Below are 26,806 nucleotides of genomic sequence, written 5' to 3' on the forward strand. Positions count from 1 at the left end.
GTAAGAAATCTAGGTGTTGCTGTACTGTTAGCTGTTTGTGACACATTAGAGTCTGGGATAGGAGAAACATCCTACTCAGGGTGAGCAAAATAACACCTTGACGTTACTAGAGGCTGATAAAGGAGCAATGCTAGTAGTTTTGGTTTTTTTTCCCCCTGAGAACTCCCAGCTGGATTCTGAGAGTTGTTTAGATGGTGGCTTTAACTTAAAGAGATGAATTCCTATGAAACAGACTGGGAGCTGAGTTTGGTGCTTTATTGGTACCAGATTATCTGCTTCACAGTGTTGGCATGCAGTAGAGCTGGATTGTCACTTACCACCCAGGGCTTGCTGCAGAAGTTGTAGATGGAGTAGAGGGAGTTGACTGAGTGGATGCCACCATACTGGAGGCCGATGATGAGCCCACGGAAGTCCTCTCCCAGTGCCATGCTGTAGGCGTGCTGCCGAATCAGGACAAAGTCTGGCTTGAAGGACCTGAAAGAGATGAAGGGAGTGACTGGTTGTTTTCAAATGTTCAGCAACGCTTCTTGCTCCTTTTCCATTCTTCCCTTTTCTTTTCATCAATACATGTTGCTCTTCGTTGGGCCTCTCGTCACGGGTTGCTTGCATTAGAAGGTAACAAACCAAAGAAAACCCACCCTAGTCATTAAAAAAAGGAAAAATCCAACAAAGCTGCAAGTGTGAGAGCATAGAAACAGGCCAAACATTTCCTGCAGTTTCCATGTCACTCAGGCATGCACAGGAACAAGCCACAAACAGAGCCAAGGGTCATAAATTCACTGGTGGGGGATTCTCTTTTCTCTCTAAAAGCTTGGCCATATTTGGCAACCGTTGCAATGTGCGACGCAGATGAGGGAGCAAGTTTGTTTCCTGATGATTGAACTCGATATTGAAGCAATGCCCAGTGGGTGGGAAGATCATAAGGGATTTCAAAAAGCTATTGTACACATCCATACATTGACATACATTCCCCCTTTAATCAGTTTACTACATACGCAGCACATCCGAGGCTCTTATGGCTATGAGTCAACAAGTAAAGGGCAGGCATGGTAATGATTAATCAATTGATCAGATGAGCAGAGCCCCTCATCCAGTGATGTGACTCACAGTGTGGACTTTCAGAATATTATTTAGCAAGACTACAGCCGGGACTCCTATGGTTCAACAGCAGCAGCTCTCAGCAAACACGCAGAAAAGTGAGGCCCTTTCTAGGTAAGCCAACAAGCAACGGATTATCTTTCAAACAACCAGATTTCAAAGATGCAGTGTCTTTGGAGACACATGGGGATCTCTAGAAAGAGCAGATGGAAAAAAACGTTTCCCAAACTGGAGCTCAGCAGTTCATTCTTGAAAGCATGGAAGGGGCTTTTCTACTGACTCAGGGGAGTATTTTATACTTTAACAGAGGTTGCATCAAGGACATTGGAAATATTTCCATGCTGCATTGAAGTTTTTCAGAGAAATGAGCTCTGTAACCAGGTCCCATTACTTCACTACCCTCGAACATTTTCCCTTGCTAGGAGACCATAATTTCTATCCTTTGGATGTATGAGCTGGAAATATTTCGGGTTTATAGCCCCTATTTATTTTTCCATCATTCTGTCAGGGAAACCCGAGATGGTGACTCTAGGCCAGATTGTGGCAACAAACACTGTATACAAAACCCAGAGCCGCCTTGTTGTTTTAAAGCTGTTCATTTTATTTGTTGGCCTTAGGGTTTTGTTATCACCTGAGACATGGTGAGGAGCATGCTCTGCTTTTGTGATGCAAGAGGCCAAGCTTTGGAAATGTTGTAATTCCCTCCCATGGAGTATTTTTAAACCCAGGCATGTTCCCTAATGTACTTGGCACCAAAGGTGGTGCTTTCCTCCAGCAGCGAGATGCATAATGAGCATCAGGAGGGCTGCGCTATCACTTACAGCTGATTTATGGACCTCCCTGGTGTCAATGGGGGTGAGGCAAGCGGTGACTCCCTGCTGAGAAACAGCAAGTAAATACAAACCTTGGAAAGCTTGAGCTGCCCCATTCTGCTGGACTTGCCACACAGAAAGTACCCCAGAGGAAGGCACAGGTCCTCAGGAAGGATTAATCAGCTTCCTAGGACCTGGGCTTGTGAGTAACTTGTTGAGTTACTAAACAGTTGTGGTGCCTGGAGGGCTGGGACCTTCAGGCACATCCCTCCTTCATTCAGCTTTCTGAGCGTATGAAGAAAACGGTCCCTGTTATGGCACAAGACTTTCCCCACACTTGGCTTAGGGAACAGCACTGACTGGGGCTGCAGGGTAATTGTTCAGACCCTTTCCTTGGTTTCCCTGGAGGAAGCAGCAGTATTTGCCCTTGAACATCTCCCCCAACACCTGAGGTGGGGATGTGATGCTGTGGTGGGGACGATGCACGCAAATAAGCATGGCCAGGTCAAGTGGGAGGACACACAGTGGCTGGAAAACTGCCTTCAGTGGCTTTACTTTTGCCAGCCAAAAGTTTAGGAAGAAAGCTCTTGTCTTTTCAGATCCTGGCAAAGGAAGAGTTTCTCAACTCCGAAGATGGACACGAGAATACAGAATTAATGTAGAAAAGCCTATTCTCAAAACTGCATCGTGTAGGAAGGCAGGGCACTTTCTCATGCAGCAGATGCTGCATGCATCTCTAAAGCTAAGGTGGACACTGAATCCCTGTTTTGAGCCACGGAACAATGAGGATGTTCCCATGGATACTGAGAACAAGGCAGAGGAGTGCAGGGCCTGGGACTAACTGCGAATAAACATCAGCTGGAGAGCCCTGGAGTCTGTGAGACGTCTGTAACGGAGAAACAGACACCAGTGGCAAAATGCAAGGCGAGGGGCTAGGAAGGATAGCAGGCAGTAAAAGGGAAATGAATAGTCATGGTAGGAGTGGTGACATGAAAACTGAGTAACTGGAGGTACCAGTGATCTGGGGAGAAAAGAGCTTAATTGCTTCATGTGAGGATTCTTGCTTTTTTGGTAGATTACTTTTACAAGCTACCGCTCATTCTCAGAGTGTAAAGCTTAAGTTAACAGAGCGAGCCTTGGATTTGGAATAGCTAGTAGCATAACAATTTTCTATGCTAGTTCAGCTCAATCTAATAATATCTCCCATGCTGGAAAGTTGAAATCCTTGGCAGATAGACAGGTTAGGCAGAAGTCCCACACTTCAAACACCATTGCCAAAACTTTTTGGTGAGCCAAACTCAGTAGCACCTACTGTGCTGAGGTCCTAAGCACCTGAGTCTGACAGGATAGGAGACCTATGGCAGGAGCACATACCTTCCCTCTCCACTAGATCTGTCCAGCCAGTGTTTAGATGACCATGAGCGTTCTTGAATAAAACTGTACCTAGAACCCTGCTGAAGACAGGTCATGGGAATGGTTTGGCCACAGACAGAACACAGGTGAGCCCATCCAAATATCTAATTGAAAGTGAGATGGGATAGGTAAATGGAGCTAAAAGTAAACCACAGATTTAAAACGTGTTGCTAATAAGCTGTGCTCTGCATGTTGGTGTGGTGCCCTTCCTGGGCTGTGTGGCAGATGCCTACCTGAAGTCGTGGATCTTCCTTAGCATGATAGCCAGATGGATGAAACTTCCAGAGGAAAGCTGGAGCCCATCTTTGGCCATAATCCTTTCACAGAAGCCCTTTCTCAGAGCCCAAGAGCTCAGTTCTTATTTAGAGTTTGGCTCCTAGCACTGCCTGGCAAAATAAAGGCCACTAAAATGCACGTAATGTGTTCCTAGAGTGGTGTAGAGATACAAGAATCCTTTGTTTTGTTTTGTTTTGTTTGAAAAAATCCAGAAGGCTGGAAAAAATTCATTTTCAGATTGAAATAGTTGGTGAGATTTCATTTTCCTCTGGAATGGAAAGATGCTTTCCTTTCAGCTCGTGTCACCGCAGACAATGACCTCTGCCACACACATCACGAGCCTTTCAGTGCCCCGAGTGCTGCATGACTGAGCTGGCTACCTCCAGAACGAAGCAGCCCCACACAGGTTCCTGTGGCTTTTCTGCCTTTGCAGTAGTTGCCTCCTTGTCCCAGATGCTAGCCAAGGCACATGGCAGCTGCTCAGCTCACCTCTCCTCCTGAAAACTGAGATCAGCCAGCAATTACCAGAGTCAATCACCCCCGGGTGATGACGACTGCCTGGCTAGGAAGCTACTAATGCTGTCAGTCCGGAGCCTGGGCTCTGATACTGCGGTGCAAGATGCTTGTTTGCATTTAACTAACTCTTTTTCAACTCGTTCCAATGCATTTCAGCAGTCTTTTTCTTTCTTAGTGGTAAAACTACACTTTAGAGACAAACCTAAGTATAAAGCCTGGATCCAAAATACTTAATCGGAAGAGATCTGATTGCAGAGTATAATTTCTTAGGTTGGACCCATCTACCCTTAAATCTGTGACAGCATTAGCTGTCTTGGAAATAGTCTTAGGAATGAGAGAATGTAAAACAATTTAAGAGATTCCTGATGTTAAATATGGAAGTTAAACATCTCAGGAGCAGTGGTAGCTATTCTGGTGACCATGTGTCTAACTTCTCTAATTATGAGAAGAGGATCAGCTCTGAAGGGATCTCAATAACACTCCTCTGCAGAAAGCAGGTCCCCAGCCTGCTTTAGGCTAGAGATGATGACAGCAAATCCTGCTTGGAAGTTTCATGCCTTGAAGAGATTTTCTACTTCTTCATTCTGTGTATAGCTATAACTCTGGCTTGCTACATGGTCCTTCAGGTTTTCTCACTGAATCGCAACAAGCTTCACAGGCATGAAAAGAGAATACACAAGAATAGACACAAGAATATATTATGTTGTCAAAATACCTTTTAATGATCCCTTACACTGTGAATAAGCACCTGAAGCCAAATGGTAGACCTGCTTTATACTTTAGCACCATGGTGGGTTTGGACAGGTTTTTGCCCATGCTGTGGGAGGATGGCCTCTCCTGCTCTCTTTCTTAAAGAGTGACAGCCTTACAAGACACTTCATCCTTCGTGTCAATGGAAAAAGATCTTCCCTGGACAGCGAAGATGCACATCCTCATTTCAGGTTATGTCTACCCTCCATTATTTGAGGAGGCTTTATTCAGTTTTCTGACACTTCCCAGTGATCAACGCATTTCGACTAAGTTCTCTACCAAAGCCTTTCCTATTATCTGTGTGGCACAACATGGAGAGAAAAAAAACATGTAATTAAGCTATATGATACAAAAAGCTTTGAATTATTGACAATTAATGGAGCCTTCAGGCAAGCTTCTGAAGCAGAAGCCCAAGATGTAAGTGGCTACAACTGCCTGAGAAGTGCAATAATCTCTCTGAGAGCCTCAGGTGTCTGAGAGCTGACAGAAAATGGCATTTACAAATAGGAATAAGTTCTTTTTGTGCTTTACTTGGGTGTTAATAGTATTGTTATTACATTACTGAAAAGTAATATGAGATCTATGACATATTCACCTATTATGTTAGATTTAATTTTATGTTGGATGCCATACTAAAGTGTGAAATTTGCTAAGAAGAAGATCTCATTTCAGTCAAAACCTCATGTCATATTTTCCACAGAAAGAGCTAAACCTGGCTGAAGTTATTTAAAGCAAGAATGAATGTGATTACTTATATGAATAAAGTAACGCAGAGTTGGGTTTAGAGAAACAAGGAAGTAACACAGAATAAAGAATGACTTCTCTTTACCAGGCTGGAGGAGAGGAGCAGGGGGTCTTTGGGGACAGAGAATGGCTGGGGAAAAACCATGGGGTGTGGGGGAGATCAGTGTGGCAAAAGCAGCAGGAAGCAGGAATTGTGGTTGCATTAGAACCGCTACCACTGTACGCAGGTGAGAACACCCTGGGAGATGCTCTGATTTGCTTCTCAGCCACAGACCAATGGTCAACGAGCCATAAAATCATGCCACACACTCTCCAAACTGTACTATGGTGGTCTCCTAAGTCTGCCATATATATGAGCCCTGATTATTGCAGGGCTAACTTTAAGGCGACGTTAGGTCGGTCAGGGTCTTTTCCAGCCAAAGTCTGAATATTCCCAAGGATGAAGATCCCCTAGTCTCTCTGGGCACTTTTCCCAGTATTTGACCACCCTCACTGTGGAAATTTTTTATTTTTAAAAGATTTGTGTCTAATTAGAATTTCACCTGCTGCAACTTGTATCTGTTTTTTTCTTTTCCATTCACTGCACACCTTCAAAAAGAGCCTGGCATCATTTTCTCTACACTGTCCTCAGATGCCGGATGGCTGTAGTGGATCCCACTCTGCTTCTTCTTACAGACTGAACAAAGGCATTTCTCAGTCTCTTCTTGGACATCTTTAGTCCAGTTCAATGAGCTTGGTGGCCTTTCACTAAACTCATTCCACTTTATCAATGCCTTTTTTGTACTGGGGAGCTCACAGCTGGACACAGTACTCCAGATGTGAATAGTGTCTCATTAGCTACATGCTTGCTAACACCACCCAGTCAGCCATAGGGCTTCTTCCCTCTGAAGGTACACAGGACCTCCAGGTCTTTTTGTGCAGAGCTGTTTTCGCTCCAGCTGGCCCCCCAGCAGTACTGGGTTTGTTCCTCCCTCACTGCAAGACTTTGTGATTGTCCTTATCGAACTCCATGAGGTTCCTGTTGGCCCGTTTCCCCAACTGCTGAGGTCACTCTGAATGGCAGCACTGCCCTTTGGAACATCTATCACTCCCCAGCCTCCAACTTGTCACCCATGAACTTGAGGCTCCATGCTGTCCCCCATGTCCACCTTGACCAGCATACTGCAGGTGCAGTAGGGCTTGGCCCTTCACTTCTCTCCATTCCCTGGAAGAAGCCTTAGTAAAAATGCATGTAGAAAGGAGACAGATTAAGGCAGCACTGGGGAAAAAAAGGCTGATCAAGACTGAAACAATCTTCAACAGTCTTTAATCATTCTTGCATTCAGTCCAGGATTAACTAATTAATGAGTGCTCTAGGCCCTGGCAGCACATTTCTTATTGGAAAGAATTACTGTAAATGCAGAAAGAGCCAGGGAGTAGTTTAGTCTCTGAGATGCTCCCCACCCTGGTCTGCTCAGAGTGACTTTTGCTTTCTGGCAGCTGCCTGCACGCCAAATGTTTTCCCAATAACTGTCAGCATCCTGCCTGCACGTCGGCTGGGCGCCAACTGCTGGGGAGGTGAAGGGGGACATTATTCATCTGGGAGATCAGTAAACCCCAAAGGAAGAAGCAGGCCTCCGAGCAGCTGTTTAACAGCAGGAGCTGAGGTGGAAGCAACTGAGAATAAATATGTAAATAAATACACTCCAACGTCCCTTTTTTAGCTTCTGCTCAAAAAAAAAAAAAAAAAAAAAAAGAGGATGGGGACAGGTAGGTGAAGAAGGAAGAGATATTAGTGAAAGATGATGGTAAGTCATCCCCCATGTGGGAATAAATGCTCAGTTTATGAATGTTTACTGGAGGTGTTAAATTGCTTCATGCGTAACTGAAGCTTGCCAGGGTCTACCCTGTCCGACACCTTGTCCCAGCCCATTGTCTCCTCAGGGTATTTCAGTAAGGGACGTGGTCATTTGGCACGTTGGTGTTTTGCCTAAAGTGCACTCTCAAAAGCGTACATGCTGTTACACATAGTTCTTCATTACGTTTACAGATTGCCATGCCATCAATACAAAAATATTGCCCAAATGTTGTTCAGTGTTAAATATATAGCACATATTGAACTATACCATGTGGCACATTCTGTGAATCTTGGGAGAACCATGCACTCAACATATTTTTCCATCTGGCTTCTAGAAACCTAAAGTCTCCCAATCAGTTTCTCCCATTTTTTCTCCCATCTGCAGCTTCACAGAATCCTTCAGAATTTTGGTTTGGAAGCAACAAAAAAATTGGAAGCATTCTAAAAAAGACTGAAATTAGATCAAAAGTCAAATTAAAAAAGATAGGGACTAGACAGAGCCTAGGGAAGACAAGGAGCTGCAAAGTGACCTACCGCCTACCAATATGTCCTACATCAGTGTCCAGGGACAGCAGCAACTCCCATGACCTCCCTGGATATTCCCCCTGTAGAAGAACTGCAAGAAACCACCAATTCTTGTGAATGAACGGTCCTCTAGAGACAAGAAAGTATCCACCTCCTGGCAATATGCAACTACTGTGTGGTGAGAAAGCATGGCCTCAATAGGTTAGAAACCCTACATGCCTCTTTCGGAGATCAGCTTGTCAATGGCCCTGTGGGGTGGGTGAGCCTACTGGGATGGGAAAAAGTGGACTGGGAAGAGGACAGTGTCCTCACTGGACTTTATAGTCTTGCATCCTAGAGCACGCAGATCTTTGTTAGCCAGCGTGCATATCTCCTGGGGTCTGCAAGTTCTGAACAGTGGGAAGACACTTGCTGCTGGGCTGGCCAGTTGCTTCCCACTCCTCCCATGTAAAAGGATTTACTTCCTCATGCTGTGATTGTACTGCATCTTGCAGTGCAGAAGTCTGCTTTGGGAAAAAGCACTTTCAGGTCCTGGTCTATTTGGGATGGTGATTCTACAGGCTGATGTCCTGTTATCAGAGCGCAGAGCATAGTAGAAGCACTGAATCAGCTGGAATCAATGGGAAAGTCAGTGTTAATTAAAAGAATGAATGGGCTTATATGGAGGAATCAGAGCATTCACTGACCCCACCATTACTGCAAATGACAAGGGCTTATCATCCAGGGCAAGCAGGGTGAGACATGGATCTTCTTACATAGACCAGTCAAATTCAGGCAGGCCTGTAGGACTAAACACCACTCCACGGCAGAGATCCTTCCCCACAGAAAGGTTTTGTCCATGGTGCTCAGCTCTTCTTTGCTTTGCTGACAGTTTTGTCACCCCTCCCCACTTGCCAGGGCCATTGCTCCATGCAGGGTCCTCAGTATTTCAGACCCTGGGCATCTCCTGGTCCATCAGCTCTTCTCTGTACGGTGGTATACGGTGTCTGCATACCACACTGTAAGTGGTATGGCCACCACTGCGGTGGGTCCCGTGCAGACACACAAAAATGTGCTTTCTCCCCTGGATGATCAGCCCCAATGGCAAAAAAGCCAGCTCCACAGGGAGACAGGAGATGAGAGCAGTCTGGTGCATGATTAATTTATATACTCCAAAGTCTGAAATGCTCCCAAAGACATTAGTATTCCCCATGTAGGAAAGCTGTCCAGATTTTCAACATATCCCTGTCTTATTCCCACGTCTACTGGAATTAATAGCTGAAGGCTTGTAAAGCCCAAAAGGCAAACACAGGGCTGCATTTAATCTAAAGCAGAGGCTGAGATCATAGTTTGGGAGTCTAAGTGTTGTTGTCAGAAGCAGAGAGAGCCCAAATTCTCATTTATACTAAGACACTTCTATAATATGCTGAAGGCGTAAATGCACCTCAGAGTGGGTGCACTGCCAGCACTGCCAGCCTCTTTGCATTGTGGAAACATCGGAATGAAGGGCCCTTCAGAGAAATGAAGACAAGGGAAAATGAAAATCCCATTCCTTGCATCTAACCCGAGCAGATGTGACACAGGCCAAGATCTGTCTAAGGTAAGTTAGACTCCAGACAGCTCACTCTATCTGTGTGTGTGTAGGGCAAAAGGAAGTTGTGCGTGCACTGGAACGAGGATGAAGAATCCACCCAAGTGTTTTAAAAGCAGGTATCAGCCCATGCTTGTTTTTTTTCACACTGCTTAGTGGTCCAACCATCGCACCCAGAAATTACTCCATTTCTCTGTTGAAAGGGTTGTTAAGTTGGTGAGGGATTCTTTGCAATGAATAAGTGTCATTTCCTGCTTCCCATATTTAACTTTTTACCAGGCAAGCTCTGGTGTCAATTTTAACTGAAGAAGTGCTGGGGTAACAAGGACCAATGTGTGGGACATTCCCCCCTGCCAGCCCTGTCTGAGCCCGATGCTGCTCCCGGTACCTAGCTCATCCCCTTCCACTGTCCTCAGTCAGGGCACACGTTACAGGGCACTGAAATAAGAAAGTGCTTGCTAGAGGCTGCATGAGATACTCCATGGCCAGCTCTTTTTCATCTAACTCTGAAGAAAATGTGCTGAATGGGCTGATGAAACCGTTGCGTACCATGGTGAATCTGGCACAGAAAAAACATGTGCAGTTTTTTAGATTTGTTAGATGATAGTTTCTCTCTCCAGTAGCACATTTCACTGAGACTATCAAAGCCCTCACCCCATCCTAAAGATGTGCAAAACTTAGTAGCTAAAAAAAGAGGAGGTGGAGACCCAGAGTTTTGTTACAGTAAAATAAAATTCTGGGAGCCACACTTGTTTTAAAAAGCAGGCGAGCAAAGTAGTGCCTGGATTCAGTTATATTGTTTGCTAACTCACTTGTAACTGCTTGTTTCAGTATACACAGGCTAGTAGTCATGGAGGTCTGAATATTTCCAGTTCCTTACTCTCTTTAATTGACAATAATGCTTCTAAAGCTCTTTTTTTTTTTTTTTTTTTTTTTTTTTTTTAATTTGCCTGAGGTAAGTGGCAAGTGTAGGGCTTCAAGCACTGCTGTACCTTCTTATTAGGGGATTCATCTTCCAGGTAAAAAAATCACAATTCTTTCCTGGTGCAGCTCAAATCAGTTGGCACAGGGTCTAAACAAATGCCTTAACTCCAAGGTGTCAGAAAGGGTCAAGGGATCAGCAAAGACCGAGCTTTGATTTAAACATGCAATAGGATGTCCCAAGTTTAAATAAAAAACTAGGAGACCTGCTGCGAAATTACAGAATTTAATAGGCTAATAGATTGCTAAATAGTTTATCAGTCAACATGATGTCAAACTGGAGAGAATAGCCCAGTGGTTGCTTTATTATTATTATTATTGTTATTATTATTACTACTACTACTACTATTCTTGTAAATGTTTATTATTTCATTGATTTAAAATCTACTGGTCTGCAGTATATTCACTGTCCTTCACCTAAACTGCCACACTCCATTGCCTTCGCTTTGAAGGGGAGTGTGAAGAAGGCAGGGTTTCTGGGGGGGGGGGGGGGGGGGGGGTGGGGGGGGGAGGGGGGGGGAATCTCAAACGTACCTGTTAGCAAGGAGCTGTTGTATATCCTTCCTATAACTTGACAGTGGGATTTCCAAGGACTTTGGGTATTCAAAACTATGCTGAGTATTATATCTCACCATTTAGAAACATTCTGACTTGTGACAGAATATTTTGCTTAATAATTAACAGGGAGCTGGTAAGTGATAGAAAAAAGATGTCAGCAGTAAAAGGGTTCGTGCACACATGTGAGTCAAAGGTGTCCTGTGTGGCATCTCCCTAGGCTGGGCACCCTGAGGGGTGTCTGTGGCCAGGCAGGACATGGCTGCTGGTGGGATGGGGGGATTTGGAGGGAGTGGGAAGCAAGTTGCACCCATGTGGATGGGCTGAGGGGCCTCCACGTGGCTCAGAAGCATTATGCTCTATAATTCACCTTCTAACGTGACACAGAGTTTTTATTTCTTCACCTTCTAAAGTATTGGTAAGAGTGTCTGTGGAGGCTGGCTGGCTTGAGCTCTTAAGCTCGCTGAGCTGTGCAGGACAGCAGCGTATCAGCACAGGCTGTCAACAAATGGCTGGTGCTTGTAAGGACTGTAACAAACCATGGACAACACGTGCCATATACATTGGGTATCCAGATGAGTATGTATTTGCCAAATCTACTTCCCACCACACATATCATGTGTCCTTAAGCATGCATAGATGAAAAAAAGCAACCCCAAACCTGAACTAATGCCATTCATAAACCCATGCATTTTCATCTATAAATTTACACACAAAAAGGCTAGCTGTGGTACCTTTTATTTACCACGAGCAGGAACATGAACACCATGCTCCAGGCACTCTTGTGAAAGAAATTTTGTCTTCAGTTTCACTTTAATGGTTCAAGATCTTTCTGCCAGATGTATGAATGGCTTTAGGAGGGGAGGCACGGGAAAGGAAATGAAGATGTGATTAACCTAGGAAAAGGTTCTTGGGAAACCTTCCAGCATCATGAGCAAGCGAATACAAGAGTGCATTAGCACGGCGCACTATCTGATGGATGCTCCAGTGGCTGGTTCATGGGGCATACACTTTGTTTCACTGAGAAAACAGACATTTTTGGAATGGGAGAAAGCAAATGGATGTAGCAGACTCAACCTTAAAAGTTTTTTAGCAGAGGCTCATGAAATTGTACCAAAGAATGAATAGAAACTTGTCAACGTGCTAAGAGCTGTCAAGACCTGAACCTGAAATTAATTGATGGACCACAGTCATAGCTAATTGACAGTGACAAGTGTTGCTTTGCACTGTTTGGAACAGAAATGACATATTGAGAAATTAAACTGAGGCCAGCATGCTCAGAATCACCATTTTTCAGCTGTTCTAATAATCCCTTTTAAAAATATCCCTGCACGCTATAATATGTCGCTATTTCTGAACTAGAAGTAAACAGACAAAAGTGTTGATTAAATGTGTGAACATTATTAAACTTGGAGACGCTGTATACACCAAAACATGCAAAAGAATTGCACAAAAAGAAGTAGGGAGGCTAGAAATATGGGTTTGGAATAACAATGAGATTTCAACATAAACAAAGAAAAGCTATTGTATCAAAGACAAAATGTAGAGTTCGAAGTTGTAATGGCAGAAACTCATAAAGATGTAGGCTTGGGAATAAAAGGGTGAAAAATAGTATCAGGGCTATGCAAACAAGGGTGTTTTATCTTCATACACAGATGTGACAACTTACACTGCTCTTTCCATACCATCAGTAAGAATGCATCTACCATTAACTCCAAATTGCAGGGACCCTGTATTAGGAAAAAAAGGGAGCAATGCTTTTGTAAAGTTAATTGGGTGTGTAATTGGGGAAGCACTGCACAGGAAAAGAGTTTGTTTGCAGGGATTGCAATTACAAAGTAATGTTAGTAGGGACAGAAATCCCCATCAAAGAGATATGATATTACCTCTGAGATATACTACAAGACAAGGCCGGAGCATTGGGAATCTCTGGCAAAAAACCTGATGGTATTTCAGGAGCAAATTGGGATGTGAGGATCAGGATGATAGAAAGGCTTTGTGGCTATTGCAAGGTAGTCCACCCAGATCAGAAGCTAACACAGGTAGGCTAACAAACGCAAGCCAGTGTCTACAATGAAGGTTAGTTGACACAGAAGGAGAGAAAAATCAAGGGAAAGGAAAACTATTGTCCCTTTTACTGGGAGGCCTAAGGATAAAAAGAACCTGAAAAGGAGACATTTGTGGTTGCATGAAGGGTCTAACCTGGAAACAATGACTGTACAGCATAATGTACAACTGAGATGCGTTACAAAAACACCTGTGTCAGGTCAGTCTTTCCACTGCTTCCAGGAAACTTTGAAGTCGTCAGAACTGTGTTGCCCTAGTTCAGATACTGGTCAGACCCTGAAGTCATCCCGCTTGCCCCAGCATTGCTCTACAAAGCCCAGTTTTCTAGATAAGCTGGTGCTCCTCACCTTACCACCTTGGTGCCGTTCCTCATGACCTGCATGTCCACCATGCAGCCGCCCATGACGTAAGCAGCCAGGTTCAGCTCAGCGAACTCAGCCTGGAGCAGAGCAAAAGGACAGAGCATTACTTGAGGGCAGCAGAGACACAAACACACAGACACGCAGAATTGTCTTCGACTGCAATGTGCCTTGCCTTCTTCCCCCCCCCCCCCCCCCCCCCCCCGCCTCCTCTTTTTTTCTTCCATGAGACAACCGGAGATCCAATTACAACCGATTTGCCCTGGAGAGACTGCAGAAGTATTTATGGCTCCCACACTTGGGGTGTACAAATATACAGGATCACACTTATTGCAGTAATAAGAACTGAAGGAATTAAGAATGAGCGAGCTGAAAAACGCATACAGGAAAGAATAATAATAATAAAAAGAGGTAAGGTCATTTGAATTCGAATTCCAAGTTTCCACTTGGAAACATCCATTTAGAATTATGTCTGAGTTGGCTGTCGTGCCACTGGCCAGCTATAAACCTAGTACAAAAGATTTAAACCTAAAGAGCTAAAAATCCTCATTATGCTGCAGGAAGGTGATAAGCACAGAAACCAACCTGATAGGGTTTACTTATTAAGATTTTAACTATTATAGGGTTAGCAAAGCTGGGTAGGCTATTAACAGTACTGCTCAATTATTAAAACACTTTGTATCTTAAAAGAGGTGTGACTTACAAGGTCAGAAAGGTTGGCAAGGAATACTTCAGCTATGGGGAGCAAAAGGCAATGTGCATGGGGGCGATTACAACTGCAGTGGGTGTCAGTGAAGGCTAAGACACAAATGAGAGTGAGTAACTGGGCGCGACTGTGCTAATCCTCCCGCGTGGCTGCTGGCCCCGCTGCCCTTCAGACAGGAGTGCCAGTGAGACTCGATGGTCTCAGGCTGCTCTCAGCAGGAGGAGGGTGGCAGGGTTAGCCAGCTGCTCCATGCTCGTCTTGGCCTCCAAATCCTCTGTTCTTTATGAGCAAATGATTAGACCTTAAACTAGAGTATGCACCGTGCAAGTCCTCCCTTTCCAGCATGACGCAAACATACCTGGACAGATTCAGAATCCTATGTTAAATTAGTGCCTGTGTATATAAACATATAAATATAAATGATCAGTTCTCATTTTTTGAGACAGAAAACTTAGTTTTCTCCCTTTGAACAGCTTTCCTCCCCCTCTCTCTTAAGCCATGTCTGTCAGACTTAGTGTGATGGAGACTGGTCAGTAGTAAAATCATCTTCTAACCCATGGCTACCTAATACCAGAGCACTCAGATGGTGTTGCTAATGCTTGCAATTTTGTGAGGTCCTTGTACTATTTAATGTTGTTCCGATACTTCTACTAGCTGGAGCTGACAGATAGTGCCAGGAACAACTTTTATACAGAAAAAAACCCAAAGTGAAAAAAAGCATGTTTTGTCCTCATGAATGCATGGAAAAACTTGCCAATGGAGAACTAGTACACCTGTAAAGGCTCAGAGGCCAGACGACAACAGAAAAAATCAATTCCAGCTTCTTTTTTTAAAATCCACATAATTTTACAGCAATGACTGTGGACTGCTGACCCAATGATGTAATGAGATTTCATGTCTGTGGCCCTGTGTAAACTTTTCAAAACGACACCCTTACATGATCTTACATCATTGTACCTCCCAATTACAATGAAAGGAGGGGGAAAATTCCTGTTGCCAAGAAATAAATCCTACTTCAAATACACACACACACATGTGCAGAGGCAGTGAGTGGTTCAGGTGACTGGCTGGGCTTTTCTTATGAGATTGCACTGTGTTGCCTTGGTCACAGCCATGCTTCTTCAGTGATGATTTGTGTCAGAGATAAGCAAATATGTACCACTAACAGGCACCTGCATTTTATACATATAAAAAATCTCAATAGATGTAGGGAGGGGGGGAGTCCACCTTGAACAAATTCAGCAAGAGCAGATGCTCTGGGTACCATCAATGAGCTCCCCAGTGGGTCAAGGCAAGCTTGCTAGCTTACATGTAGGCTCAAGAGGTTCTGTGGACGAGGGAGATGAAAGGATGGCGTTCCCTCCTCTGCGCCTGCGTATGCCTCAGAGATGTCCCACTCTGAAAGCAGAGTGTTACTGAGCTGGACCCTCAGCTTCTGCAGCTGAAGGGTGCATCATCTGATGTGAACACCAGAGCAAGAGAGGGAAGTTGTAGGTACGTGTTTTCCTGGTTTTCCTGCTTTCCTTCTGTAATTTTTTCCATAATGCTTTTATATTGAAGAGCTTTAACACTTGCTTTGCTGGGGGTGAAAATGGGCAATCTTCATTACACGGCTGGCACGTACTGTCTAAGCTGGTCTGACAGGCATTGCCCTGAGGCAGTCAGGCCAAACAAAGCTGTGTTCAGACACCTGACGTCCAAACAGCCCTGGGAATCCCCTGAGCTGGTAAGTGCTTCATACCAAGCTGCCAGGACCAATTTCAGGCCTGCTAATATCAAGAGCCAGAAGAAAGGGAGAAATCCCCTTTGGCAACCATTGTCCAGGGAACCCTGGCAAGGAGGGAGGAGTGGAGAGGGAGTCTGAGGGGCTCAGCTCTCTTCACCCCCAACACATCCAGATATGCAAGCACAGCTGAAGGACAATCCTAACTTTTTCCTGGCATTCGCTCCTGCTTTTATAGACTAAGTTAAGGACCATTGCTGCTTTCATGCCACTGCTTTGTCCCACCTAAGGGGCTGCTGCTCGTTGGTATTTGGTAGAGGGCTGAAAACTTCAGTCAGCAGAAACTGTTTCCTGTTGATTTTCCAGTGCTCCCTGTATTTTTAACTTTGTGGGTTTTGTAGCCTGATGACTTCCCTTGGCTGGGATTTCAAGTCTGAGATCATCTCCAGCCTGAGTTTACCTTGCAGACAAAGAGGTCTTTGAACGCAGCTCGTGCAGATAGAGTGGCAGGTAACTATGCATAAACCAGGGAAGCCCAGCTCCCATGGCCCTGCAGTCACTGGCGTTAGGACTCATCGAGTCTATGAAGCCATTACATTAGCCTGATGGTGTTTATACTTGCTTTGCAATGGTACCAGTGGCTGCAAAAACATTCAGGGCAAGAGCGAACCATGTGTGACAAAGGTGACGCGATCTGTCTTGAAGAACGATGTAATGCAGACTGTGGAAGTGGAAATATTTCGTACCTCTGTGAGGCCCAGATCTGGGAGGATGCCCACAGATATTTCGAGATATCTGTTAAAAATGCCTATTTCATGTATTCAGATTCAGAAATCTCTCCAGATCATCTGGACTAAACCTTAAGCTACTCTCAGTTTCTCCCATCAATGTTCTCTAGGTTCTGGAGATCTTTCTGGTAGCTATTTTATTTTCCTGTTTGCTGATAATAAAACAAAGAGGATTTTGCCATTTTAAATCACGTGATAGTAGAAATGCCTGGCTCGCTAGCCATACCTATTAATAATTCACGGCAAGAACATGTTCAAGGTGGATTTTAAGCATTTTTCATAGAATAACAGAAAGCTTTGTTGGAAGAACTTCAAGACATCACAGTCTGTCTCTCTTTCCTAAGGCAGGATCAGCTCTACCTCTGCTCTTGTATGCAGATACTACATGGCCTTCTTGTATCTTGATTCCACAGAGAAGAAACATCCTCAGGCATTGTGCCTTAACAGCCTTCGAAAGTTCTCCCAATGTCCAGACTAGATGTCTCCCTTACTTTTAAAGACTGTAATTTTTTTGTCCATTACTTCCTCCTGCAGAACCCGAAGACTTACTGCTTACCCTTCTTACATTTTTTTTTTCCACCTAGACAAAACCAACCCCATTCTTGTAAGATTTTCTTGTAGGGGATGGTTTTCAGCACACTGACCAGTGTTGTTGCTGTCACCGGGATCCTCTCTGATACGTCTGCAACTTTCTTGACTTGTAATAGCCCAAACTCACCATGATCCTTCGGCAGAAACCTGACCATTGTTGAGTTAGAAGGCAGGCCGCTCATATAATGCTGCTGTCCACGTGTGCCAGTACGGACTTACATCCAGCAGTGTGACTACTTTTCAGCTCATATTCTGGCTGAGATCCTCTGCAATCCTTTGTCTAGGCTACTGACTTGTCTTCAGCTTCCCACCTTGCGCACCTGCCATCGATAATTGCTGTGTAAGGGGGAGATTTGTTAACATCTATAAAAACCTGATAGGAGGCAGTGAAGAAGACAGAGCCCTACTTTTCTCAGTGGGGCCCAGGGAAAGGACAAGGGGCAGTGGGCATAAAATGAAGTACACTAAATTCCATGTAAACACAAGAAAACTCCCTTTTTATTCCAATGATGGTCAAACACTGGAACAAGTTGCCCGGAAAGGCTGTGGAGTCTCCATTCCTGGAGACACTAAAACATTTATAGGCTGTGGTCTTGGGCAGCCTGCTCTAGGTGACCTTGCTTAGAGCAGGATATTGGACTGTGAGATATCCAGATGTGCCTTCCAGCCTCAACTGTCCTGTGATAAGTTTTTTGTGCATGTTATAATCTAGCAGATTCCTTATTAAACTTCTCCCTGCATGTCAAAGAGGAACCCCAGGAAAGCATCTTAGGTTCCTCCTTGAGCAGATGCTGAGGGTCAGTTAATCTTCATTGTGGCACAGGAATGCAAGAATAAGGATGCGAGACAGTTTTTTGGGTTTGTGTTTCAGGAGCATGGTGACTGTTTTCTTTTTAAAGCAATCAGGCTTAGTGTGTCCATGCAGCAACAAGAACATCGGGGTGTTTTTGAGCTACTGAACTTTCTAAGCCCTCATCTGTACGTAAACTAACTGAAAGCTACTCAGGTTGATTGTTGCTTAAAAGGGAGACATAAAGTTATATTAGACTTCTGTGTGAATATTTGCATATATACCCCTGTTTGCATATATACAACACACACACAAAAATAGCAGAGGGGGTTTTAACACTGCCAGGGAACCTTTGCACTTTTGTCCGTGCAATATACTATGTGCTATAACACATACACTGGCTTTTTGGGGGGTAATTCCACAACATAAACCACAGCACTGAGCTACCACTACACTACACAGCTTTCCATAAAGCAGTGCAGAGTACCTACAGCAGCAGGATCCTGAGCACGAGTTCGGTAGGTGCTCTGACCAGTCCCTCTCACCCACGTGGGCACAGCGGAAGGTGGATTGGCTCATGGCACTGGGGCCACAGGTGGCTTTCAGGGTGCTGGGTCTCTTGGGTGGCTGGAGCTCCTCAGTCTCCTTGCCTCCTTTGCCTCTCTCTTTGGCACTGATTGTGCTCTGATCAAGACTCTCCATGCTCCCAGTCTTGCTCCTGAAACTCCTTACCCGTTATCACTACACATCCGTTTTTCTCCCCCTGCCCAGTGACACAAAATGGAGTCAGAATAACGGGCTGGTCTGTGTCATGGCTTAGGCACTTGGGATGAGAAATTACTACTGTCTAAATCAAATCACATACATTCCTCCGTGGATTTTATGCTTTAGTTTTTGGTGGATCTTCCAATATGTACAAGCAAAGACAGACTTTGGCAGACACCAGACTGCATTCCTGTAACATTTCATTAAAACCATTACAAGAATTTCAGGGGGAAGTAAGCAATCCCTAACCTCCCCGGCACAGGCAGAAGGGTGAACAGGTCACCGGATGTGAACAACAGGGAGGGATGTGGCTGCACGTGCTTGGTGTGCACATGCATGCAGAATTAGAGGTTACACACCCTGATTCCCCCACGTCTCTTTCCTAAGACGTTTTCCCTTGGGGAGTCACCCTACTACCCACCTGCCCCCGGTATTGGGATCACTCTCTGAGAGAAAAGGATGGAGAGGGTCCAGCTGGGAGGGGGATGATGCTGTGTGGCTTCAAAGGGAGCTTCCACAACTGCTCTTCACAAGTTCTGAAGCTAGGATGCATGCTCCTAGGCTACAGACACCCACCGATACTGAAGGTCCACATGCCTTGACCCCTGTGTGAGGGGCCTTCTGGTGCATCAGCTCTGATGGCATTTGGAATTGTTTCTTGAATTTTCTTTTCAAAAGTTGTGTGACTGCCTGAAAATTGGAGGTCTAGCAAAAGCACATTTCTAAACTTTCTGATCCCAGGAAACAGCTCAAAAACATGAACCCTGTAACCCTCCTAAAGCCAATGGAAATTAAAAAAAAAAAAAGAAGATACTGTTCAAGAAAGTAATGATTTTTGATTCATTCTTGCTAGTTTCTTCAGGACCCTTCATTCATGGTTTCTGAATGCTTGTATGTGGCAAAGCTATGAGAACTGCTGTTCTTGAAATGTTTTCTGGCTTTCTGTTGGAACCACCCCCCTTCCAAAACATATAAGGAATAAAACTTAAATAGTTATTTGATGAGAGGCTAGTTTTCCTCTCATCACACACAGGCCTATCAGACTATCTTTTGAAAGGCCCACTTTATGCCGCACATGAAAATACCTCTTTTAGGACGGGAAGTACCATGGAGCTGGAATTCATGATTTGTATTACAATTATCTTCTGTGAGTGCCAAGTACAACTTTTTTCCTGACAGTGCTGCCAATGGAGTCATAATCTATACCACAAGACTTTTCCAGAAGCATGTACATAGGAGTTCACTGAATAATCATCCCCTGAAAATAAACCAGGCAGCAGAACAAGTGAATGAGCTGTGCAAGAAGAATGTGTGTCAGACGGACAGACGGACCCACCTCATCACAGCAGGAAATGGTGGGAAGGAGATGGGCAGACAAACAACAGGAATAAAAATTTAGACGAACCTTTTGGCCTCATCACTCCCCCTTCACCCTTTTCACCCCCCTCCACCATCAATTAAGCTAATGCCAGGAAAGATGTCTCTGGCTATATTAAGATGCCTTTGGGAAATATCTGACAGAAAGGTACCCTGAAGGTGCCTGACTATCTGAGAAGTGCTGCTTGCTCTTGCCTGCTATATCTGTGCTCTCCTCTCTCTCTCTCTCCTGGGCTCTTGTTGGTCAACACGGGGCACAGGACTAGAAACGACTATTAAAGCCATAGGGTCTGACCCCTTGCCACTGCAGACACCATGTCACAAAACACCTTAAACCAGTATATTTATTAAAAGCAACCATGTCTCCTTTAACTTTTGTTTTGACAGGATAAACAAACAACTCTTTCAGCCTCCTCTTATAGGTCAGGTCTCCATGGTCATCCCAGTGACCCCGCTCTGCACATCTCCTGCTTTGTGGCCATCTCCCTCCCAGACAGGTGGCAAGTGTCCCGCTCATCTGGCCGCCACCCATAGAGCCATGGTCTGTCCGATGGGTCTCTGGTTGGCCAGGTCTCAGCCCCAGCTCTTTTGCTTGTACCTGAGTGCAGCAGGGATACATGGCTATGTGGCATCCTCCTTGTGCATGGGGTATACCTAACACCCAGGGAGACCCCTGTTGCAGCACTCTCCAAACTAGCCAGCTGCAACAAGGTCTTTTACCATCACATACCAACATACTCTCCATGCCAGTCCCTCTGCTGCCTTCTCCTAATCTCTCCTCATCCAGGGTGCACTGCCTATTCTCTTGCTTCTTCCTCAGCTGCTTCGTTGGCTGCCCAACCTCTTAACAGAACCAGCCCCAGCTGCACCTTGTCTACATCAGCCAACCCACCACCCCTGAAGCCAGCCCACAGCTGTATGTTATCAATGATAATTAACCCAGCTTCATTCCTTTACAGACCCCCACCTGGGGTATGTTATGATCCATATGGGAAACCCCAGAGTCATATGAAATCCTTAGAGCATGCAAGGCTTAGTTTTCTCTGGGACAGGGCAGAGATGGTGGGGAAGGAGGTGCTGAATTACTACCAGTTGCCTCTAGTGATGGAAAACTTTTGACAGAGCCTAATGTCTGTGGTGTAATTTCTCCTCTTCCTCAATATACTGTGTTTCCTAATGGTTCTTCCCCTCCAGTCAGTGAAGGACTGAGAAGTTAAAAGCAAAATTAATTTCAGGAGAGACTAAAAACAATGTAGTCAATTCCTGTGACAATTTAAGATTCTTTGCTAAGCTCAACTTAGTCTTAGAGCCACTTAATCAAACTTACTTTTAATTTCTAGAAGAATTTCTCTAATGATTATATTTCTAGAGAAAAGAACGGGGGATGTATACAATTCAGTTCTCAAAGCTAGAAATCACAAGGCAAGTAAAAGCAACAACATGGATCAAAGTCTAAGAACCTTATTTTTAGCAAAAAATAGCAATAGCATTTTCAGACTCATCGGCTCCTTAAAGCTTAGGGGTTAACCCACACTGAGTAAAACTTAAACCATCAGGATTTTAATGAGAATAGGTCAAATAGATTTTATTTTTTTTAACAGAGTTTCGTTCAGTCTTATGAATGACTATCATAGCTACAGAGGACTTGCAGTGGAAAAATATCCAAATAATCAAAATATAATCCAAACTGCTTCCAAAGAAAAAGGGATCCTGATTCAGCAGAGCACTTGCATTTGCTTCTCAGCCCTCACAGCCTTGTGCTCTCCCTCTGCAGCCAGCAGGAAGAAGGCAATGGCATTGCATGCCTGGGTTTCAGTCAAGAGCAAGCAATAATAAATCCTGCAGCTTCTAAAGCACCTTAATAAGTATGTTTTGGGTGTTACGCTGAAGAATAGAAGAGAAGAAACAGAGATGGAAACTAAGTCAGGCCTCATATTAATTTTGATGAATGACAGGAGACACTAGAGGCTTGGAGAGGCTGTACCCACTGCAGCATCCATGGCAGTTCTCTCTCCTGTTCATTGGCACCATGTGGTACCCACAGCATGTTTGTCTCTTGCTAGTGCTGATGGACCTATCTGAAAAGCAAGGGCCTGGGGCTGGTATTGGGGTCATACAATTTGTTTCTGTGCTAAAGAACCAGAAAACCTTCTTCAAGACTCCGTAAAACCTATTTTCATACAAGCTGAGACTTAGAGAAGCAGCTCCCTGAGCAGCAGGATGGCATTTAACATTCTCTTCCCTGTGGATTATCCAGTGTCTAATACGAACTGAATTCACCTCTTGTAGAAAATTAATATCTTGAAACTTCTGCCTGTTTCTCCAATTCAGCTGAAATCAGCCAATGCCTTCCACAGCGTGGGGTGTGGGGAACAGACAGAGTGAGACATACATCTTGCATTCCTTGGATGACAGCCAAGGGGGAGAGGCAGCCCAGAGAGCTGGTCAGGGTGTATAACCAGATTAGATAACTGACTTCCCGCTGCTGAGAGAGGGAGAGACAGTGCTGCTTTCAGCACTCCTGCTCCATTACAAATAAGTGATGTCATGACTTTTTTTAAAAAATATCACCTACTTTCCTGCTCTGCTTTGCCCAAAGATTGCTGAGATGGCTTGCTAAGGAAGAATTGAGATGTAATAGAGATGGAGGTGGAAGAGGAAGAGAAAAAGCAACAAGGCAAACTCTTCTTTCAGTTTAAACCAGCTACAGAGCATCCTGGAAGAATGGCCAAAAAATTAGCATGGTCAGAAATAAATTGGGCAGAAAAAGACTGGTAAGCTGGGAACTCCAAGAGAAAGGTGTGGGCCAGGCTGGTAAACACAGTTATTCCCTGCATCTTTATTTTTTTCTTCTCCCCACCGCAACCCCCCACCTCAGAAGACTGTGGAAGAGCATTTGTTTTTCAGATTGAGAGGGTCTGCATTCATCTTCAGGGGGCCTGTTCCACAACAGTTTAGGGTCCCGGATTGTGCTTGAGGAAGAGGATGAAGAAACAAGGGAGGCTCCAGGTAATCAGGGTAGGAGTAATGAATAAAAATTAAATACTGAGAAATACTGAGCAAGCATGGGTAGGTGAAAAAAAAAAGGGACAAAAAGCCAGAGTTTGAATAAAGAAGGGCTCCTCTCTTGGTCTCGACAATATGCGGAAAGGCCTGAGGTCAGATTTGAGGATGGCCCATGACAATGCAGCTTCTGTGTTTCCCTTGACGGACAGTGGTCCAGCTGAGAAAAGTGGTCATCCCTTCTACTTTCAAGGTCTCGGGGGCACAAAAGCAGTTCCCTGCCAACTACGTGGAGGCTCAGCTGCCTGGTCTAAGGGGCAGGAAGGGGGGAAGGGGAAGCAGCTGGGACCCTTGTTCATTGCTCCTCAACTTTTTGCACCCACTGCACCCTTCCTTCCCTTGGGCAATACTGCAGTCACTATGGTCAGTATTTAAAGATGACTGCAAGGGGCCTGGCAATGGTCTTCACCAGCAAAGTCACACCAGCCTTGTGGTCTTTGTTTGGAGCAATTTGGCGCTTCATCTCAAACATGGACATTCGGGCTATGTGAAGGATTTCAAGAGACAGATTGGGAAAGTCTCCCTGAAGGAGTCCTTGGGGAAATGCGATAAGCTACCTAGTGACAATGATGAGGGTCATTACTGGGCTTAACCCATCAGGGAGCAAGAGTCCATTTCTGCCCTTCTTCACTCACCAGCCATTTGAAGATAGTTCCTTTGTAAGGACCTCAAGTGCAGTAACATTTGAGGAGAAGGACTATGAAGGGAAAGGCAGAGGCTGGAGGTTTAGGAAAGAATTAACAGGTCATTTTGAAGAGTACCAGGTCTAGCTTTGAAGCTGACTCTGCTTCGAGCACTGGAGTGGGTTGGATCAGAGGTTTGAAGGGCAAATCTGAATTATTATTTGATTCCATACCTCTGTGTGAGAAGTGTGATTCCCCCCTGCCCTTTTTGGACATTTAACGAGGCAGCCAGCAAAATAAGGACTTTGACAAGGTAGTGCAAGTGAGAATTGTTCTTCCTAATACCACCCAGTACTGACAAGTGTGATACCAATAAAAGGAGGAAAACGAAGTGTTCACAGTATCATAGTTGCAAAAAAAAATAAATAAAAATGACTTGCTATCTCTTCTGTCCCAGACACAGCCTTTGATCAGAACATGTGTGCTGATGTATAGTCCTAGGCAACTGGACAGCATCCCTTTGAAAAGAGAAGGAACACCTTATCAAGGGCAATGGGTCCTGAGAAAGTCTTCAGAACCACTGCATTAATAAATCTATACATCTATACACACATGCATGCACACATACACACACATACAATGCAGAATCAACAGCTTTATAAAGACAGAAAATATCAGGTCATTCAAACAACATTCACCAGCTGCCTTTACCCATCCAAGCAGTTTTATAGCCCTGATGAGTATAAAAAAAGTATAGGATTCCTTCAGGATCACCAGCTCATCTCTACAGCTCTCTTTTCCTATGCCTGCTTTCAAGTTAGGTGTCTGCAGATGTTTATTAATAATCATTTCCACTTTGACAACAGCATCCAAAATCTCAGTCAATACTGAGACTTCATTTTGACAGTCACTGCACCAACACAGAAAGGAGAGGACAGACCCCAGCACGAACAGTATTCAACTGAAACGAATGGCCAAGGCTAACAGAGAAACAGAATTTTTCCAATGTCCTGCAGAGCACATCAGAAAACAGGCTATGAACCTCCTATGGGCTTTCAACAGGTAAAAAGATTTTGCCATATGTAGTTATTGTGCGTACTTAAGCCAAAGGTTTTAGCCTCAAATCGGGGTAAGTCAGACGACTTCTGTAACTCATGTGAAACATAACATCACCAACATGTACTGGGGCGTACTGACTTTGTACCTTTTCAGGCATAGATATGGAGCTGTGAGGTAGTCTTCCAGTGGAAGATATTGCAATCCTGTCACCAGAAAAGAAAATCTCATTTTAAGGTGAAATGGTGACTGATTCTGCAAAGGTAGGGAGGACGAAAGGATGGCCTTAAAATATATTTCCATTTTTATAGCTTCAACAACTCTATGAAAAGGACATGTCTTAAAACTCCTGGTTAGTTCCTTTCTTCAAGAGAAGAAATATCTATAGATTATCTGTCATTAAGGCCTTAGCCCTGTCCACACAGATGTCTTGGAGCCAAATTCAGTTGTCACTGACCTGTTCCACTCGGATATCAAATTCTCCATTCACTTTCTTCCCCTGGAAATATTTGGCCCTGCAGAAGAAACGAGAGAGACAAACATAGTTCAAGATTTTTGGCTTTCATTACATACTGTTTTGCTTCTGCATTTCCCCTTTTGCTGAAGAATTTCTATCCAGGTCACAGCATGTTTTCCTAATTCTTATTTTCTTTCAGCTTTCTGTTCTTCAGGACAAACCTGCCAAGCCAGATGAAAACCGCATTGGAAAGTTCCTTCAAGGCTTGTGACTTTTTCATTTTATTTTCAAACTGAAAACCAAATGCTCTCCTAATCTTTTCCAGAGCAACAACTCTAATCAATGATTCCCTGCTATATCTCATTTAATACTCAATCTTTATTCTGTAAAAGAAAGAGAGCAACATATGGCACAGCATTGGAAACTTCTGATGCTGAAAAAGGATCTTTATCATCACAGCTGAAGCAATTCTCCTGCTATTCTTTCTAACTATGGAGCTGCTTTTCAATTCTATTTGACTCTCTGCTGCTGATTTAGAGGAACAGTATCTGCATCTACAGTAACACTAATGAAGGATCTCTTCTGCTGAACTGCAAGACTGTGTTTGCTTTGGAGATGAACAGTGTCATGACCAGGACATACACTTTCCACCACCTCTGCTCCTAGCTGCCTATGCTATGCAGACAACAAAGCACATACTTTCAGAGGGATCAGTTGTTCATGAACAGGGAAGGCTGACAGTAGCATTGGAGAAGGAAACATGGGAAAGGGCAGGCAGTTTTAGCTGTTTTATTCATATTTGTGTATAATGTCCCTTACATTGAGTGGTGATCAGGGAAATTGCCAATATGTTTCCCCTGTGAATATTTCTCCCCAATTATTCCCCTCATCAAACAAACCTGACAGAAGCAAATATGAATTTAGTTTCTCAGGCCTCTCCCCTAAAACTTCAGGAAGACCATGCAGGTTCCAAAAAGCTCTTCTATTTGGAAAGCATTGAAAACACAGTTAAGCCCTGCAAGAGCTGTTTCCAGAGGCAAAGTAACTCTCTGCATTCTGTTTCCAATTGGCAAAGAGAGGACAGAATAAAGAGGTAAAGGAAAAAGAGGGGAAGCCGGCTTTGCTCCCTATTTTATAGTATTAGCAAAAAAAGAAGCTGGCTCACATTTTTACTATGTGTCTATTTCTTCCAATAAAAAAAGGAGAAACAGTAGGAAGGCAATTTTCCCCATGGCTGAAACACACCAGTTTTCAGCTGAATGCTCCCCTTCCTCAGAAATGTGAAATGTAAATAAAAAAGTTGTTTTGTTTTGTCATTCTGGCTCAAAACCAAGTCAAAAGTTTTCATTTTATTAGAAAAAGAC

General features: G+C 44.2%; 1 protein-coding gene and 1 long non-coding RNA gene across 4 annotated transcripts in view; one reads left to right on the top strand and one right to left on the bottom strand.

The window, feature by feature from the left end:
• The window catches only part of SYN3 (synapsin III), a 201,250-nt gene that overhangs the window by 141,616 nt on the left and 32,828 nt on the right, over window positions 1–26,806 (bottom strand). For both annotated transcript variants that reach the window (XM_027816037.2, XM_055712629.1), the window contains exons 4-6: window positions 25,443–25,500; window positions 13,492–13,583; window positions 318–474 (exon numbers count right to left, since the gene is read on the bottom strand). In XM_027816037.2, the coding sequence (XP_027671838.1) occupies window positions 318–474; window positions 13,492–13,583; window positions 25,443–25,500 (307 nt within the window). The remainder of the gene's footprint in view (window positions 1–317; window positions 475–13,491; window positions 13,584–25,442; window positions 25,501–26,806) is intronic.
• The window catches only part of LOC129736262 (uncharacterized), a 37,539-nt gene continuing 11,867 nt past the window's right edge, over window positions 1,135–26,806 (top strand). Inside the window, exons 1-2 of one of the 2 annotated variants that reach the window (XR_008732596.1) lie at window positions 1,135–1,212; window positions 25,642–26,743. This is a non-coding gene — a long non-coding RNA (uncharacterized LOC129736262). Of the gene's footprint in view, window positions 1,213–25,641; window positions 26,744–26,806 lie in introns of those variants that run through there. The other variant, XR_008732597.1, reaches the window with a different exon arrangement.

The sequence above is a fragment of the Falco cherrug genome, chromosome 5 (genome assembly GCF_023634085.1).
Source record: "Falco cherrug isolate bFalChe1 chromosome 5, bFalChe1.pri, whole genome shotgun sequence".
Classification (NCBI taxonomy): Eukaryota; Metazoa; Chordata; class Aves; order Falconiformes; family Falconidae; genus Falco; species Falco cherrug.